General features: G+C 35.2%; 2 protein-coding genes across 2 annotated transcripts; one reads left to right on the forward strand and one right to left on the reverse strand.

The window, feature by feature from the left end:
• Positions 1 to 1,786: 1,786 nt before the first annotated feature.
• Positions 1,787 to 5,971, reverse strand: LOC145665320 (52 kDa repressor of the inhibitor of the protein kinase-like). The gene is made up of 2 exons (XM_081732618.1): positions 5,864 to 5,971; positions 1,787 to 4,168 (listed from the first exon to the last, which is right to left on the reverse strand). Exons 1-2 carry the CDS (start codon positions 5,969 to 5,971, stop codon positions 1,787 to 1,789), a joined length of 2,490 nt encoding a protein of 829 aa, XP_081588744.1.
• A 2,312-nt stretch (positions 5,972 to 8,283) lies between these two features.
• On the forward strand, positions 8,284 to 15,656 carry LOC145664491 (uncharacterized). Its single transcript, XM_081731213.1, has 3 exons — positions 8,284 to 8,376; positions 12,642 to 13,043; positions 15,095 to 15,656. The coding sequence occupies exons 1-3, from the start codon at positions 8,314 to 8,316 to the stop codon at positions 15,419 to 15,421; spliced, it is 792 nt and encodes a 263-aa protein (XP_081587339.1). The 5' UTR covers positions 8,284 to 8,313; the 3' UTR covers positions 15,422 to 15,656.
• Positions 15,657 to 20,056: the final 4,400 nt, after the last annotated feature.

The following is a 20,056-nucleotide window of genomic DNA, read 5'->3' on the forward strand; positions in this document are numbered from 1 at the left end:
ATGTGAGGCGGGAAAATCACGAAAAATATCCTTTTTGTTAAAAATATCCTTTTTTAAACATTTTTGCCCCTCTGGACCCCGCTGATACCATGCAGAGATCTGAAAACATCTGAAAATTATTAAGGGATGCACTGAACGAGTGTGCAAAATTTCAGTCTTCTGAATGCAAGACATAACCCACCAAATAATAATAATACGCATAACAAAAATATCTTTTTTAAATTTATGACGTCATCACACACTATGCCTCAACGCAGAAAGGCGTGAAAGCATATGTAACGTGTTCTAAAATGCCTCCAGTCTTGAAGAAAACGAAGTAAAAAGCCTTATTGGTACTTTTTTAATCGAATAATGAAGATTCTACCCTATCACCTAAAAATAGGTGATAAGCATTAAGGAAAAAGTACAGCAACGTTTATCAAAATGACATTATTTTTCACAAAAGTTACTGATATTTGGCAGGGGCCTATTTTAAAAACCCAGAACTAGCTTGCGTCATGAAATACATAAATTTCGTCTAAAGTTATAAAATTAACCAAAAAAAAAAAAATAGAGAGGGGATAGGACTCCTCTCAATACGTCCTATTATCTGGGAACAAACAAACAGACACGCACAAAAAAGAATTTTCGTTTTAAATGTCGATGGTGATTTCTTCGTTGGAATAGTTAACGATTTTAAAACCCAAACCCAATGTTACGAAAAGAAGAAAGCAGGATTGCTCCGTTACCTGTTCAAAACGGGATTTTCCCTAATCATCCTCTGCATGACACTTGTTTCAGGCACGTAGCCAGGATTTCGTAATGGGGGGGGTCCGTGACATGAAATACTGTGGTTATTACATTAGGAACTCGATTATTCTAAAGTACTTTACTGGCAACATATATTGGTTCGTTCAGCCAGGATTTCGTAATGGGGGGGGGAGGGAAGCGTGACAAGAAATATTGTGGTTATTACACCAGTGGCTGGAACAATCTAAACTATTTTACTGGCAACATATATTAGTCTGTTAGGAGAATAAAATGAAAATATGTTAGTGAGTATTTTAATAACAAACTATGAAGAAATCGTTTCAATACTATTTTATACTGTTAAAAAAATATAAAAAAAAATATTGAAAAAGATTTTACAATATCTATGTACCTTCTTCTGTACATTCAAATTTAACAATTTTCCTTTCATTATGACCTCAACTATTATGAAAAGTACATATCTACTGTTATAAAAAGTACATATCTAATAATGTTTTATAAAATATTTCGCAATATCTGCGTTCCTTTCTCTGTTGAACCATATACTAACAGAACTTTTTTTTCCATATAACTATTTATTTTTATTATTGCGTCAATTACTGTTTGTTCCAAATGCCAAGTTAAACCAGCAGTAGAAAACTGTTTCTGAAATAACATGTTTGATACTGCAGAGATGCGATGACGCAAAATTATGATAAAAATGTCCACACTATTAAAGAACGGCACTATGTTTTCGAAAGCTTGAAATTTCCCCGACTAATAACATAAATTCTGAAAGTTCCGTGACTTTTCTAGAAATTTCAAATTCCCTGACTTTTCCAGGATATCCCGCTCAATTGCCACACGTATTGCAAGTAATTCGGCTAATGTGTTCCTCGTAAGGCTGGAGTGGAGAGGAAACAATGAGAAGGACACATGCCGCCAACGCTGTGCTCAAATTATCATTGACTACTGCATATTTAACTCGTCACTTGGAACAGACAGTAAAACACACTTCAATAACTTTCACACTTTATCATTCTGTCTCTACATGTATTTACAAAAGCAACCTCCTTTTCCCTCTTCGTGCCATCACGTTTAACACCTCGTCAGGGGTGAAAGGCACAGGGTAGTGTGCAGACATCAGAGCCAAGCCGGTTAGACGTTCTTTCCCCATTCGGTTTCGTAGGTAAGTCTTTATTCTTTTCAAAGTTGAGAACGATCTCTCTGCTTCACATGTCGACACTGGTAACGATGCCAGAACACACAGTAAATAGCGGATGTTCGGGTAGAAGTTCTTATCACATGCATCCAAAGTCGTCATAATTCTATCCGGTAAAACAGATTTCTCAACAGAATTCCATTTTTGGCACCATAACATATATTCTGCTTCAATGGCTGCTTGGGAAACCCTGTCTTCATAATACGGTTTTAGCTTTGTGATGGCTTCCGCACATTCCGGTTTACAATGTTTTGGAAGTAGCATCTCAATGTTTGATAAAAACTCTTTATTTTGGCTAAACCTCCGTTCCAGATGCACAATGAGTCCATCAACACAGGGTAAGAACACTGATCTTCTGTAAAATTCTTCGGGGGAGTCGTGAGGCTGGTTGTCCCTGTTTGTCTGTTTCTTCGCTTGTCTTGGAACATCAATATCCGTTTCAAAGACTGTCTCAGCAACGCCTACAGCTTTTTGAAAGATCTTATGGAACTGACTTTCATCTTCATTAGCAGCTCGAAGACGTTTCAATGTGTTCAAGATGTCGTCACTGAATTTCACTGCAGAAGCCAGTTCGTTATGTGGATTTTGGAGAAATAAAGATAGGGGCAAAGTAAAACTGAAAAGATATTCACACACAAATATTGACACAATGAAACTTCCTTTCTCCATTGCTGCTAGAAGTGTTGAGGCAGTAGTTGAAAATGATTTGTTCATTTCTGAAAGCTTTTGGAGGCTTGGGATTACAGCAGGAAGGAGTTCCACAAATGTATTGACACAGTCCTGTCGTTCAGCAAACCTTGTTTCACAAATATCAATCAGCCTGGACTTTTTTGAGTGTGGAAGTAAATTCGACACATTAACCTTTAAAAGATTCCCAGCTTCAGCATTATGTCTAAAAAACTGTATTGTCTGCTTTAAAATTCCAAGACTATTTGAAACTAAAGGGACGGCGAGTGACTGAGAGAGGACTAAGTTTAAGCGATGACTCGAACAATGGACATACATTGCCCTTGGATAAAGTTCCAGTATTCTCTTCTGAACACCACTTTTGCACCCACTCATTGTGGAAGCCCCATCATATCCTTGACCCACTAATTTGTCCAAGTTAATGCCTAAAGCATGGCAGGTGCTCAGAATATTATCAGCCACATTTTGTGCTGATAAATCTGTCAGTGGAAAAAATGTAAGAAAATCCTCTCTTAGTACAGAACGGTTCTCATCTGATACATATCTGACACATAGTGAAAATTGCTCTTGTCCAGATGCATCAAGGGTTTCGTCTCCAATAATAGAAAAACATTCTGCTTTGTTGATTTTTTTAACTATGTTTTCCTGAATCAACTGCCCACAAACTTCTATAATTTCGTTTTGAATGTCTGGACTTACGTATGTGGCATTTTTGGATCCCTCAGTTAGGTGTTTCTTGAGATTTTCATCAAATCTTGCTCTATACCTTAAAAGAGCTCTGAATTTCCCATCCTTTTTTACAGGTTTCTCAAGAGTTACAGGTCCACTATCATCATCTCCCCGGAGAGGCAGCTCATTCTCGCCACAGAATATAACTGATTCTATAATAGGTAGAATGGCAGCCCTGTTCTCTTCTCGTTCTTTCTTTGCCTTAGTATCAAAGGGTGTTACAACATCCTCAGTAACACCATCAGCCACCTTCGTAAAGTTTTCGGCAGAAACTACTGCAGACTTATGGTATTTTGCAGTTGAATGCTCATCAAACTTTTCGACTGCATCCTTCCATTTCCTAAATGGTTTGCCTACCAATGAAGTATTTCGCACTGACAAATCACTTTTACCAACACATTCTGATGCAAAAAGAACACAAAACTTGCAATATGCCCCATCCTTTAGTTTTGAGTAAGAAAGCCAAGGCCATCTCCCAAGCCAGCTGTGCTGAAATTTTAGATTTTTCTTGTGAAATGTAGTTACAGGAAACCTAAAAGCAGGTTCTGGTATGAAGAGTTCCTTCAACACAGTATGTCTCTTTTCAAACGTGATTCCTGCATTTGCAGATGATCGAAAAATGTTCTCAGACACTAAACCTATATCAACTTCACACAAACTTACAGACGCAGTCTTCGGTTCAAAATGTACAGATGATGAACTACCTGAAGAACTTGTCGTGGGAGAAGGAATGTCTTCAGAAGACTCATGACGTTGTTCTGACATAGACTCAGTTGGTGAGGCCAATTTGGGATCTGGAGACTGGAAGAAAGAAAATTATGTAGTTAAAATAATCCTTGATTCTTTTACTCATTTAACAATTTTAAAGTAAGTAATACACTTCGTATGGTAAATTTATGTAACATGATATTCTTTTTCTAAAGATAACATACTTTCCTGGTAGTAGAGGTGTATAAGATCATTTTCTATTATTTGGACATATCGTATATGAAAAATCAGAACAGATTTATATAGTGGTAACCAAAAGTTTGGAAAATGGTTTAGCACTGCCCTTTGTTCCACAAAGTTAATTAGAATAACTAAGTACTTATTTTCTGTCTATAGTAGAATCCCTCTTAACCTGCCAGCTCGGAACTGGATCATGCCAATTCCCGTTTTGGCTGCGAAACTCGACGTATATACATACGACGCAAAGATGAAAAACAAACAAAAAAAGGGGCAGTTGTAGAAAACTAACACATTGTACACATTACTAACACTAGGTAGATAAAGTGAGGTTATTTCGGTTTATAAATGTGAAAATAACTTACTTATAGTATTAGAAATATTATTGGAAAATGTATAGTAGAGAAGATTCAAACGTTTAAGCCAGAAAAACTTTGAAATATATTGTTAATTTTGTTTATTAACACGAAATTAAACTTCATGATTTGATAGATAATCTTTTGTAATATTGCTGTTTTTCTTAGGTAAATGGCAACTTTATTTTAGGTTAGGTTCGTTTACCTCTCTTCATTAATACGACATTCGGTTTTTTCTTATTAAATGGATGGTCCTTTTCAATAATATGACCATTGTACTTAAGTAGCTAGAAGGTAAAGTTAAGTTGGTCATGGCTGGTCTTTCCACCAAATGTGGAGCCTGGTCACCACTGAAATAGTGCTTACACTTACAAATTACTGATTCCATCTGCTCCTACCAGCCTAGTCCATGAATGTTCAATAAAAACACTATCTATTTATTACGGTTTGTATAAATACAACACTGCATTTGAAAAATTTTGTATGACAATCTCGTCTTCTACATTTCATATTTGAATAAATACGATACTATAACAAATAACCATACATGCGCTCCTTCTTCTTGCCAAATGTTGGTACGGAGTACCTACTTTTGGACGTATTCTGCTATACATGAAGAGTAGCTATAACTTAGCGTCATATTGTCCCTTGTACTTTACAAAATATTAAATTTTTGGGTTAAGTTTAGAGTTACCCCTCCGCTTTTCATAAAAATCAGGAAAATTTACAGGAGAAATGAGATAAGAAATGATAATTTGTAAATTTTTATTTGATTTTTAGGAATGTAAGTTCGGCAGGAGAGTTATGTTTAATACGAGAAAAGATATGTGGAAGTTAGTACTATTTGCCGGATGCGGAAGGTTTTAGCATCATGGTAGTTGTAAAATATGGCGAACAGGTGTAACGGATGCGCAAAAATAATGAAGAAAACCTTTAAAATTTTTGTGCAACACACGGAGTACTGAAATTAAGTGAAATGTAACAATGTTTAATACTTTAAGCACTGTTTTTTGTATGTTACAAAGTCCAAGGGCAACTTCAGACTGGAGGGGCAACTCTAAACTTAAGCCAAATTTTTAATATGGCTTATATGATGGATCATTTACCTAACCCTTGCTAATAAAATATGAACTTCATGAAACAAAATTAATTCATACATCAACGAAATCAAAAACATTTTCACTTGCGTACATACCTTATGTATTTCAAGGTCCTCTTTTGCTTTCTTTGGTGGTTTATCACTACTAAAATCCTCCTTTCTTTTAGCCTTCAACAACCAATTTTCCATAAATTTGCCGGCCATATTAAGATAATTCAGACAAATGTCTAAATATATGGTAGCACGTATACACAATACTTATTTAAAACCAATCTTTCTCAATAAATTGTCTGGAACCGCTTGGAAGGATTATTATAAATGATACGTCGCTGCTCAAAAGCCAAGTCGGCTATATCACTAAAATTGTTATAAGTTACGATATGAACAAAATGGCCCGTTCCAAGATGGACAATTAGTCTGTTATAAGTAGATTTGTTTGTCACACTGTTAATGTAATTAAGGAGGAGAAGCGGCGCCAAATATTTTTAAATTGCAAAACATATATTTAAGATTGTAATAAACGCTAAATTGTTTAAAGTAATAAATTGTAAAAAGATAATAAAACCTGAGAGTAAAGCTCCCTATACTTATCAAAGCTCCCCTATCCCCTATACTTATCACTTCTGTTTGAAAAGATACTCTTGTCTTCTTTCTTCTTTTTCATATCTTCGTTTAATGCCGTCAAGGAAAGCAACGACATCTCGTTCAGCAGTATAGACATCCTATAAAATGGATTAGTGTTGCCGCGAAATTTATATATATATATATATATATATATATATATATATATATATATATATATATATAACAAGTCTAACAGGAACCTACGTTGCCAGACTCATATTATTGGTGATTGTGAGCGTTTCTTAAGTTGTACCTGAGAATCTATCTGATAGAACTGGCTTATCGATCGTTATTTGTAATCCATAGGATTAGCATGGAGCTAGATGGAATTCGGAATACTCCGTTACAGTAAAATCCATTTTTAATTGACCCCCCCCCCGTTTGTTTCCTCCACACGAAGCTCCTCATAAGAAAGAGTAGCTAAATGCTTGCTGTAGCTTTTTATTTTCAACGCTTATTCTTTTTTCTCGTTTCTTTTTGCTTCATCCTTCCTTATTTTTTTCATTTCCGGTTTCGAAGGGGGGGGTCCGGACCCCCCGGACCCCCCCCTTGGCTACGTGCCTGCTTGTTTTCATACTATACTGTACATTTGAGTCTCATTGTATTATGATTATTAACTTCCATAATCGAAATAACAGAACAGAAACGGGATTTTACTTATATTCACTTTAAATTCATTTATTTCGGAATTCGATTTAAATCAACGATTTTTATTTAAAAAATCAAGTGATTTAAATCAGACTGATTTAAATCAATCCACCCTGTTTTATAGTAGGCCTATAGAATTGCTAAGGAAATATTGATCTATGAAATATAAATAAAGTAGAGCCGTTTTAGAGAAAATCACATTTTTAAAGCTTTAGCCTTCAGTAAATAACCCTTATATTTAAGGTTGGGAAGAAAATTTAGATTCCCCTAGTAAATCTTATGAAAAGAACTTAAGTTTAAAATTCGGTGCTCATACGTTGAACGGTATGGCTCTAGGCGAGTGTACATACATTAAGACGAAAAGACGGATTAACAATGTACTTTAAAAAAAAAATCGTTATGTAGGGTCCATGAATCGTGTAAATCCCTTGAAATCTCGAATTCAATTTTTATTCATGAACACCATACTGCATGGAAGAATACATAAAGTTTGTTGTTATTTCTTAATGTTACCTCAGTTTTTGAAATTTCGTGCCCCTTCTTTCGTTGAACGACTCAATTATCTCACAGATCGTAAAGAAACGCTTCTTCATTGTGGTGAGAATTTCTTCGCATTTCTCATTCTTACTAAGGGCTTGTAACAAAAGGTAATGAATTAGCACTTCACCATGTAATCTGTATCGCTATTATTATACTTGTAATGATAAAATCATATATTAAGTATATTGATTTATATTATTTCAACGTGTAAAGTTGCAGAAGCACTTTCGATTTCACACTTCTCTTAATTTCTCTTCTGAATTCATCAGATAATGCGTGAAAAAGAAAAAGGAGAAGGATGGGACACGCCCGACTATTCAAACGCAACTTGTTACCGCGAAAACAATGCAAGGGTAAAGGACTTCCTATTCGGGAGGAATGCGTAAATCAGTCTACCAAAACATAACACGGACCAATTCAGTACAGGTTTGGTAGGGTAAAGGACGTTCATCGACTTACTACAAGGTCGATTTAACTATGAAAGACGCAGAAAATGTTTTAGTGTCCCGTACACAACACAACCACGCCTTTTTTTGTTTTGCTGATTCTCGATCCTGCTGCCAAAAACGATGGATCGTCCTTGCTCAGAATTCAGGAGGAGATAAGGAAGAATCCCCCTCTCCACACTTTCTCAAGGTCGATTAGTAGTAGTGGGATCACGTGGGGTACGAACTAAGAGGCGTAGGTCTGGGAGAAGGCGCAGATATAAAAAGTTCCTCCCAGCTTGCATTATCATGCATAACTTCTCGCACCTCAGTGTACGGTATAGCTCCTGTCTTTTCAACATGAGGTTTCTGGTAAGTCTAGTTTAAAATAGCAGAAATAATCATTCTGGATATAGTTTACGGAACTTGTAAGCTATATAGAGTTGATTAGAAGCGACATCGACTGCTTATTAGGTCTGCTTAATTCCCATATCATATATCAACATGTGGCTCAGAAGCAAACGAAAGTTCTCTTATGCTTAAATGGTTAGAGTTCATTTTTGATGCAAAAGACTAAGATTCAATTCCCGGTAGGTATACATGTGGCTTGGATCTCACGTTAAACTGTAGAATAACTTCTCACATAGCTTTGATGTTGGAAAGAATAGTTAAACTAAATAAGAAAATTAGGAAAACCAAAAATGGATCAAAAAATTGCTATCTTGGACAATAATTAGTTTTTGGATCAGAGGCCACAAAATTTTTGAACGGCCCCCAAATCGAGTTTTCCTATTTTCTACGGAATAAGCACATCATATTGAGTTAACTGATAGTTTGGATTTGGCTACACTATATGTAGTTCTCCAGATATAAGGCCTAAAATATTTTTGATTGAAATATATTGGATCTTTTGATCCAAAATTAAAATTTTAAAAAGCTTTGCAAAGTTGCTTTATATTTTGGTAAATTTTAAAAACTTAATCAAAATACTGAATCGAGAGAAGTAAGTTGTGGGGTAATTTTCAACAAAAGGGAATCAAGTTTAACACTTTTGTTTCTATATATTATGTCATGGAAAAGAAAAACAACTTTTATTATTGTATATAATTATAGTTTTAGAAAGAAGTATTGATTGTGCGCTTTTTAAATTTCAGTTATTCCACTAGCTAAGTAAATATTACCTATTTTATTGATAGGCATGGCAAGAATTAGCCTTCGCTTACTTCAATTAATATACTTCAATTACTGGGTTCGTCTAATCGAGGAAAAATAGACTCGGTTTTACAGAAACTTTGTCAACAGTGAAGCCGTTGGGAAATTAAATATGGGGTGGCATTGAAGAATAGACAAAAATTATAGCAAGCTCAGAAATGTGAATTTAATTTAACAATACTAAACTTTGGTAGCAACGCCGCCGTAGCAAAGCAACAAACTAGATTGAAAACTATCTCTTCTTGGCTCGCTATATTCCAGTACTGCTTAGAAGTTCTCCCATTACGTACGTACAAAAAAAAAAAAAAAAAAAAAAATCCACAGGCTTGTTCCTCAGTATTATGAGAATAAGATTTTTATTTCCTAAAATATCAGAGAAACAATCAGAAATTCTACAAAAATACCAAAATCTATATATCTTCGAATATGAAATATCAAAATATAAAATACAAAATATTTTCTGTTGTTAAAATGGTCTTTCGATATATTTTACTATTAAAAATAAATTATATGACATAGTCTATGAAGGGCATTTTGCGAGCTTGTTAATTTGTTAGTTCGGTAGTATGCGTCTGTATGGTAATCAAAACATAGTTTTCAACTTCGCTCTTTATTGCAGTTTAGTAACTCCTTCTATGCTTTGCGAAGCTGAGTCATTAATGAAAATTTTACCCCTACCGGTAATAGAACTACGTACCAAAGGTTACGTATCTAGCATTTCAGACAAAGAAGCATAATGTCTATAGTTACAATGCACTTGGAAATGGGAGGTCTTAAGGAAAGAATTTACTCTTTTACCGGAGTGCACAAGTTATTACGTGGTATTTTCTGACGATCTGAAAAACTATGGGAAGAAAGAAGGAAAAGCGGAGCGGAACACATTGAGTCAAGGGTAGAATGCTCACCTTTGCAGCGAAAGGTACTAGTTGAGTTCTAAGTTTATGAGCTAGTGGTGTAAAATAGTGTGTTCATGCATTTTCTAGATTTATCCTGTTCCTTCTCATTTACATATTCTACTAATTATTTGATAACGAAATCAGTAAAATACTGATTTGCTTTTGCATTCGTCCCCTTTAACCATCAGATGTCAAACTAAATACTTATACAGGGTGTTTCAAAACAACACCGATAACGTTTCGAAGGGGATTACTGACACCAAGGTAACACGAAAAGTATAGACCAACCTGGGTGCACAAATGCTTCCTTTCGGAGTTATAGGCTGCTTAAAACATGAAAAAATGAACTTTAAAGGTCTATAGCTCCAATACTATGGGACCTACCATGGACGGGTTAAGACTTCACTTAGGAACTAGTATGGGCCTTATCCAAATACCTGTGTTTCAGAATCCTGCGGTACTCACACAACAATTTTTATAGAGGTAGTTTGGGTACGGGCATATTATTTGAAGTACTCACCAACTACCTTGATAAAATTGTTGTGTGAGTACCTTAGGATTCTGAAACATGGATTTTTGGATAGGGCACATATTAGTTCCTAAGTGAAGTCTTGACCAGACTATGGTAGGTCCCATAGTTTTGGAGCTATGGACCTTTAAATTTCGTTTTTCCATGTTTTCGGCAGCCTATAACTCCGAAAGGAAGCATTTGTGCACCCAGGTTGGTCTATACTTTTTGTCTTATCTTGGTCTCAGGAGTCACCTCTCAAACGTTGTCGGTGTTGTTTTGAAACATCCTGTATTATTATTATTATTATTATTATTATTATTATTATTATTATTATTATTATTATTATTATTATTATTATTAAAAGCTAAATTAATATATTACAGTAATAACAGCCTAATACATTAAAATATTGAAATTAAAACTTCTATTGTGAGAGCAAATTGAATCTGTTCAAATTATAGGAAATAGAATACAGTTTCAATTGCTATAAGCAATTGAACTCCCTCGAGGCTTTGTGGAAATTGCTTTTTTTTTTCAATATATTTACTATAATATTGGCTGCATTGGAAGATTTACTATAACATTGGAAGATTTGAGATTGTTTCCTGATAGAAGCTCATGTGGTTCCAATTCCACGTTAACTTGTAGGCCCACGTTTCATATAGTGTCGATGCTGAAAAAGGGATATTAAAAAAACAAAACAAACAATTAATCAATATTATAAGTAATTCATCGGCAAATGTTTTGTAAGTACCTCACAAATATTATTGGAAGAGAAGAATAGCGATCATTAAAAGAAATCTTCGTGATATCTTGCAACCAAATTTACAGATAATACTATGAGAAAGTAGAAAATTATTTCTTTTATAATTGACACACTACGCTTTGGATTTATTGTACTTACAATCATAAAGATTATTATTATTATTATTATTATTATTATTATTATTATTATTATTATTATTATTATTATTATTATTATTATTATTATTATTATTATTATTATTGAATTGTCTTTTTATTCCTTGATCGAAATATGGTTAAGAAATTATGTGCTCGAGGAATACATTAAGGATGTCAGAAAAAATATTCATATTATTAACTAATTAGCTACGTAGCGCCTACAATTTACAACATATCTTGGGTAATATTTAGCTTTTTTTTTTCTTTTTTCACTGTAGATTTTAACTTTGAAGGTCGCAACTTGTAACTTTTTAATTCAAGTACCAGCCAGTGGCCTCGTGAAGATTGTTACTCTCTGTGAATCGAGAGCAGGACCACACACAAGAATGACAAGATCTGCTAATCGTTGTATTGGAGCATCAAAAACTATTGTTATTATTTTCCATTCTGTTATAGTGATATGTATTTAATATTTTTAAACAGTACGCATGGAAAGAGCGAAAATGAAATTTTTCTTTCACCGTTGGCTTAGTTATTGACAGTACCGTGCCGTGGAAGGGGGGCTGGCGAGCGGGGCGAATGCTCCGGGCGCCGAAGTAAGGGGAGTGCAACATTCGAGGAAGAGAGAGAGAGGGAAAGGAAAAAGGAGAAGAAAAATTACTTGGAATATATGTATGGGGACGCAGTCCTATACTCTCGCCCCGGGTGCTGATTTTCCACGGCACGGCACTGGTTATTGAGCGATTATTTTGTTTTCCTCATCAATGGGACTGGTGGCGTGGTCCTGTAACCCAGCTCTCTTGGAGGGGAGATATTGTCGTGGGGAACGACCTATGATATTTTATGATTGTTCACTTGTTAGCTGATTCATGTATCAATCTTGGTCTGGTTTTTACATTAGTAATGACTCCTGTCCTTCATAGCCTTGGTGTTCCATATAGACATAAAATAAACATACACACACACACTAAACTTCAAACTTTTTTTCTTGAAACTTTTTCTGAGTGAGAAAGGTGTGTGAGGTTTCATGGGACAATTTCTTGAGAGACGTTGATTTTAAGATGTTTTGATTTCCATTTTATTGTTTATCTATTTTGTGCTTTTCTGTTTTGCAGGTGCTGACTTCGCTTTTGGTGGCATCCACTTCCGCTCAGATTATCATATCTCCTGTAAGCACTCTCCTTCCCCAGACTTTATATAGCGCACCTTTAGTAACTTCTTATGCCCCAGCATTCCCAGTTGTCACTGCCTCGCAGTATCACGCTCAGGATGAACTCGGCCAGTTCAGTTTCGGATACGCAGGCGCTGGGCAGGCTCGTTCTGAAGTAAAGACTATCGACGGCGCTGTCCGTGGAGCCTACAGCTACGTAGATCCCAATGGCAAATTGATTAACGTTAACTACCTCGCAGACAGTAATGGTTTCAGAGTGACAGGAGCCAATAATCTTCCAGAAGCCAACTTGGAGGCCCCTGTTAATAATCTGAGAGGCCCAGAACCAGTACAGGATACCCCAGAGGTAAGATAATTTTAAATATAGATATTATTTTTCTGTGTGTTCAAACTAAATTGATGAAAGCATTAAAACTTTGTTCAAAAACTATGCATATGCTAACTTTATATTAGAATACAGAACATGATTCCATTATGCAATTGTAGGATAACGAAGTTACATCAGTTAAGTATCCAACAGGAAGAAACTTCCATCTGCAATATACATACAAGTAATGTTAATGCAAAACTTTCTCTGTAATCATAGTTGTTCTTTCCTTTCTTTCTTTTCCACCTATGCATAATTCTTATATTTCTAATATCGAATTGCATTTGTGGGAGTGTTACAAGGGAATTGCTAATGTCTTCTAGCATTGAAAGGTATCATTCTAGTTCCTCTTTTTAAGTATTGAAGAATGTCTTAGGAATGGTTATATTTATTATATTTAGCAATGTTACAGTAAATCTGATGTGTTGTTATTTTAAAAAGAAATAAATTCAAATCTCACATAATGATGACACAATAAGAATTACAACAGGCAGAAGTAAAATCAAGGAACACAATAATACTAGTAAGCAGGGGCGTAAATAAGGGCCCCGCAGACCCCGCATTGCGGGGAGGCCTGAAGCCACCATGGGGCCCCAAATCTTGAAGTAGGACGTAGAGAAGTGGCCCCACTCCACGTAGTCTGCGGGGTGGCCCCCGAGCCCTTAGTTGCGCCACTGCTAGTAAGCATACAGATTTTGAGTCCTACAGAAATTTCTTTACTACTTACATTGTTTTGCCTCGTTGTGTCATTCTGATTTCTTTGAGCATAGTTCAAAATAATATCATTCTTATCCAATATAAATATATTGTAATATTATATTTAATTATCTCTTACATCTAAATCCATTAAAAAGTTTCTTAAAACAATTTTCCATAAATGAGTCTGTATATTAGTAAGCTTTACGTTACTACGATCTTCATTAAGAATTTTAATGCTTGTAGTATTTTATATTTTATTGATAGCATATTTTAAAATACGTTAAATGATATTTAACTCATACTAAAACAAGTGGAATGTGCCACTACCAAAGGTGCGAATTGTATATCATTCATAGAATAGTTGGTAACTAAGCAACTTTCGTTGCCACGGTAACGATAGAAAGTATCAATTTTAAAGGCTGCAATAACGTCGAAGTTAGCAGCAACGGAAATTCCCAGAAATTATTATGTATAATAGCGCACATAATACTAAGATACTATGCACATAATAATAGGATACTGAGTGGTGAACCTACATTTCCACCACTCCGAATTTCGTATCTTACACAGACATGAATCCCAAACAGTAGATCTTTGTTATTATAATTCACTCCTTAAATGTGGATTGTTTGAAATAATATATAGTATTCTCGTTGGGCAGTTTCACTCAAAATTTTGTTATTATCTTTCGGTTTTGAGTTAGTTACATTTTTAAATCATCTATTATCATTTCTTAATGTAAACAAGTTATTATATTTTTTTAATCAGGTTAATCAAATTCAAATTATCACACTGAATGATACCGATAATCCACTGTCTAGGAACTGAGTGTGTTTTATACTTTTAACTTCTGTTTCCTTGGCTTTGTTCTAGTGAACTGAAATTGCTTGGTAGTCATATTCAGTGCAGATCTTATAGCTACAGATTTTAATTCACTCATTATTCGTGAGTTAGGATACTGTAAACTAAGCTAAACTCTCTGGCACAAAAACTCAAGAGATTTAAGCTGACCAGCCAATGATTTTCCTTGATTGGAATTCGCTATCTTTTGATTTTCAAATGTATTTACGACACTGGGCAAGTGTGATCTACCAACGCCGTTTGGGTTTTCTGAATAATAGACCTACCATAACAAATACTGCTTGATTTACTTCTGTGATCTTACTGGTACCGGAAGACCAAGGCAGCTACGGCGTTGGCGAACTAAAATACTGTTTAATAGCCAATGTATAAAATACAATAATATATGGTATATTTAACATATTATTGATTTATTTTTTATGTATTTTTGAACAATCTTGTTTACCAATTACGTTTTCTGCATCGTTTAGGTTGTAGCTGCTAGAGCTGAATTCCAGCGGCTGTTCAACGAAGCAGCTGCCGCTGCCGAAGCTGCACCAGACACCCGCAGAAAGAAACGCCAAGTATTGGTCTCTGCTATCGCTCCTCTCCCATTGGCCACTAAGGCAAAGATCAGAGTACAGCAGTTCGAACCCGTTGATGCTCCAACCCCTGCTGATACACAGAAAATCGAATTGAAGGAGTCCGAACAGGAAGTCCTCACAACAGCCATTGCTTCTCCTCTTACTATTCCATTGGCTGCACCTTATGCTATCAACTCTCTTGGAATAAGCAACATCATACAACTGGCTAAATAGAAAATGTTTTGATTTATTTCAAAATAACGTTCCTACATGCTTATTAAATGGTTTCCAGAAAGGGGACGTAAAACCAACGAATTTTGTGTATATGACTAAAAGACTGCAAACATTTATGTATACAAACAACTTTGCATTGTCTCAAAGTTGGTCAGAACATCGAAATGATTTTGATGAACGGTACTAGGTCTATTATATTGTTTGTACTGCAACGAAAAAAAAAATAAATAAAAAGTGGAAAAATAGAAAAAGAAATATTCTTCCTCAACGATGAACCCACATTTCATTTTCCTCTTATAATTCAGTATCACGAAATAACTGCTTGTTACATCGTGAAAATCAGTTTTTTAAAAATAACATTTTAAAAATTATTCCCAGGCAGTGGTAAGTTAAGGGGTAGTCTAAAAATAATTTCTCTAATGACATTTCCGATCTTGCTCAACATAAGCTACCAGTATTTTTGCTGTACTACTTTCACGCCCTTTGTATTGAAAGTCTACCAGGAGGAAATCGTTACTGTTTCCAAGCATCACGTGTCATTGATCATACACTCTTGTAATTATTCAGAATGTTCTGTAATTTCTTCCTGCTCTGCGATCACACGTGATATAACAAGTGTTGCTAAATTTCATGAGTTAGATTAACATAGTTACAATGAAGGATGGTTATACACAGTAAAGAGTACCAAATGTCGTGTCAAACGAACTGAAAAAAAAAACGCATTCTCCAGTTGTAATTTTGACATATCATTATTAGAATATCTCAAAAATTGCTATTTTGAATTAACATCACTACCGCGAATTAACGATTCTACCGATCGCTCCGCATTCTCAACTCGATACCTCAGGAATGAAACCTCCATCGCCTATCATTCTTACAGATTCTGACAGGGATCGGTAGATCTCATGAAATCATATACGCAATCGGTGTCAATTCAAAATATTAATTTTAGAGATACGCCTATTGGTTATTCCAACGTCGATATAACTAATGCTAAATTAGATCCATCAAAATTAGACAACTTCCTACGCAAAAAGGTGCATAAATTCATGCAATATTGCTGTATAAAATATATTGGATGCACGTTTAGTTCAACATTATGATTATACGTATGAAAGTAACAAAATAGTAGGGCACACACCCGGTAAATAAGGTACAGAAATCCATCACAGTCTATATCGCTTTAGGACTTATCAATCATTTCCATTACTTGAAGTTGAAATTTGCTAAGAATGAAAACATAAATTTATTCTATCTCTACGATTTAAGAAAAATTTTTCACGATAAGTTTATTTGAATTTGAATTTGACACAATGCGGTGCGTGTTTTCACTGAGGCTTTCCCATATTCCCCATTGTTTCGAGTTAAAATTACTGAAGAACAAGGGTTGAATTGACTCCTAATGAAGGTTTAATTATCTCTCTGTCATTTAAAAATGTGTTTCACTATATAGTTCAGTGCAATTAGACCAAAAAAGGACAAAACCCGGACATTCAAAAAAACAAGCCGAAACCTTTTGTGAAATGATCATGATACTCTATTCAGTAACTCAGAAAAAGTCAAAAAAAAATCCCCCGTCGGGTTTGGTCACTATGGCCTATTCCCAAAGCCAATTTTTTTCTTGGAAACCATAGCATTCACTTTAATTGACTATAATACAGGTTGTAAACACAGCAGAGATATGAATCATGCCTCGTTGAAAAGATATTTAATCAGGTGTTCTTATTGTGTGAAAATTCAAGAAATTTTTATTTTTCCGAAAGGATAAAAGGGAAATTCTACAAAATTTTTCAAAACAGAAGTGAGAAATTGAGTTTTGTGATTTTTATTAGAAGATTGTAGGGAGAAGAAATATAAAATATGTACAAAATTATTAGCTATACCCAAATTAAATTATTGGCTACACCCTAATATTAACACTTTGAGCGCCAAGGGTCAAAATCAGAATTTTCCTCTTGGGACCAACTACGTATTTCCTGTTTTCCCTTATTTGGCCATGTGCATAAATTGTATGCACAAAAAGTTTTTACCTGTGGGCCATGTGCATATATTTTCTACACGATTCAGTGTACAGATTATAGGCTTGTGTAGAGATTTTCTATACAATTATCGTTGAAACAAATGTACAAATATTTAGTACTGGCCCCTGGGAACAGCATATAGCAATAGACCAATAATTACTCAAAAGTTGGTACCACAGCAGGCAATCAAAATTCATTGTCTTTAGAAGCTGAATTGTAGTGAATTTCTGTTAAAATTACACTGTTGTGAGAAACACCTGCTTCGTGTAGTAAATATTTTTTACCTCAATATGGCAAACGAGGACGCAGTAAGAGATATTTTAGAAGGAATGGAAAGTGGTATGAGTGATTTGAGCAAAGATTTATTTCACTAATTCAGATGATCCTCCTTTTTCACCACCCAAAACTGTGCATGATTCTTCTAGGGTGATGAATATGAAGATACCCCTAAGGCATGCAGGAAAAGAAGACATAAGTCAGGGAATGGTGAATCGTTATTTAGTGGCCATCAATTGAGTGATTCCGAAATAGACCCAGAGGAGACCGAATCTGGGACTAGTTGCACAAAAGAAATTGTGTGGTATCCGGTATTTGGAAACTTGCACGAGTTCGAATGTGATTTTGATGGTGGTGTGACGGGCGAGGTTATTGATATTTTGCAAGGTACAAAAGACGTGCTATAGTACTATGAGCTATTTGTTGATGACTCAGTATTGGACTTAATTATAACTGAAACGAACAGATACGCAGATCAATGTATTACTTCTCACATTGAAAACGAAACGTCAACTGATCATGTACGATTGTCCATGTGGTATGATACAGATGTGAGTGTAATACTCCAGATTTTAGGTTTGATTTTGTGGATGGGGTTGGATATAAAAGTAAATATTAGGAAATATTTATCTAAAAGTCCACTATATGAAAACAATATTAGTAAGTGTATGCCTCGAAACCGGTTTGAACTGCTTCTTAGTATGTTTCATTTCTCTGATAACGAATCAGTGGAAAACAAATCTAACCGAATGCATAAGATCAATCCCCTTGTTGCCATGCTGAATGAAAAATTCAAGACTGTGTACGAGATAATGGACAGTTTTGAGGAAGACTTAGTTTCAAGCAGTACATGCGAGGTAAGAGACAAATACGGGCTGAAATTATTCAATCTTTGCGTCAAGGGTGGATCCACTTGGTACGTAAAGCTCTACGGAGGAAAGGATGCCAAATCATCAAAGCAAGCTATGCCAACGAAGATAGTAATGGAAATGATGAGTCCATTATTGAATGCCGGTAGAACGTTGTTCACAGACAATTTTTACAAAAGTGTTGTTTTGACTAACGAACTCAATGACAATCAAACACGTTTGATAAGAACCTTAGGAAGAAACAGAAAGGTAATCCAAAACCTGTAGTTTCAGCGAAACTCCAAAAAGGTGAAATGATCACTCTGCAAAGCAATATCAATGTGATCGTTGGGAAGTGGAGGGATTAGCGTGATGTTTTATTTGTTTCCACCAAATACGTGCTAAGCATGACAGAAGTTACAAACAAGCACAACAAAAATACCATCTACGATTTTGGAATAGAATGAAGCAAAAATCATATATTGATGTATCCGACCAGATGGCTTCTTATGGAACAACAACCCAGAAGGGAGTGAAGACACAGTTCATTCAGATGCATGCGCGTGGACTACCTTGGTGCTCCGGGGCTCAGACACTCACACAAATAATCTTGTGGGAGCGCCGGACCCACAAGATTTTTAGTTTGGACCCGGGTTTGAATCCGTTTCTATTGCGTTTATGTCAGGCTTTTTACCACAGAGCTGTCAGCCTTTTTACCGTGGCGCTAGGGCGAGCCTCAAATTACATTTATATTACCGGTATATTTTACTTTATCACAGAATAGTCCTTTATGAGATAAGGGCTATAAGATTTAACTAAAAATAAATCAAATCAGATATAGAGACTTCCCTGAAAACACATAACACGTCCTGGCATTGATATACATCCTCATAAATTTTGGAAAGTCGGCGCCGTTGTTCCGATGGGCAACTTACTCGAAGAAAACACATTCTCCAAACATCAGGTAAGAAAAGACATTCTACAGAGTGCTATACACCAAGCTGTCTCAGCGCTATGGAAGAGCGGATGCAGCGAAGCACTAAGCAAGTTTTAACTGTGTGTCGCGGATGTTCAGAAGGCAAAGCGACTAGACAAGATTTTTTTAAAACACATTGTAACTGAAAAATTGAAAGCAATGGTGATATTTCCTGCTAACTCTGAGATAAACTGTGACCTGTTCTTATATTTTCTTAAGAGAAAATCTTCGTTATCTCTTCGTTTATAAAAAAATAAGAATGAACATTTAGAAAAAAAAATATAATTTCGAAATGTTATCTCCAAACACTTTGTAATTTCGAGCAGTATAAGAAGTTATTTAGCAAAACTGTTGAAATAAATTTATCGTAAATTTCAATAACATGAAAATTTACTTCGCAATTTTATCCCAGGGGCCATGTGCATATAATTTATCCACACTCGTATTTTCGCAAAAAATCATCATAAACTATAGTCAAGTGTATCGAACAACAACAAAATTAATATTTTTTAAG

Source organism: Thermobia domestica, chromosome 11, assembly GCF_964235325.1.
Source record: "Thermobia domestica chromosome 11, izTheDome1.hap1.1, whole genome shotgun sequence".
Classification (NCBI taxonomy): Eukaryota; Metazoa; Arthropoda; class Insecta; order Zygentoma; family Lepismatidae; genus Thermobia; species Thermobia domestica.

Excerpts from the sequence above, each read along its gene's own strand:
- LOC145665320 (XM_081732618.1), bottom strand. The coding sequence starts at position 5,971 with ATGGCCGGCAAATTTATGGAAAATTGGTTGTTGAAGGCTAAAAGAAAG. Across the intron at positions 4,169-5,863 it reads AGGACCTTGAAATACATAAG|TCTCCAGATCCCAAATTGGC; the intron begins GTATGTACGCAA and ends TCTTTCTTCCAG.
- LOC145664491 (XM_081731213.1), top strand. The coding sequence starts at position 8,314 with ATGCATAACTTCTCGCACCTCAGTGTACGGTATAGCTCCTGTCTTTTC. Across the intron at positions 8,377-12,641 it reads TTTTCAACATGAGGTTTCTG|GTGCTGACTTCGCTTTTGGT; the intron begins GTAAGTCTAGTT and ends TCTGTTTTGCAG. Across the intron at positions 13,044-15,094 it reads CAGTACAGGATACCCCAGAG|GTTGTAGCTGCTAGAGCTGA; the intron begins GTAAGATAATTT and ends TGCATCGTTTAG.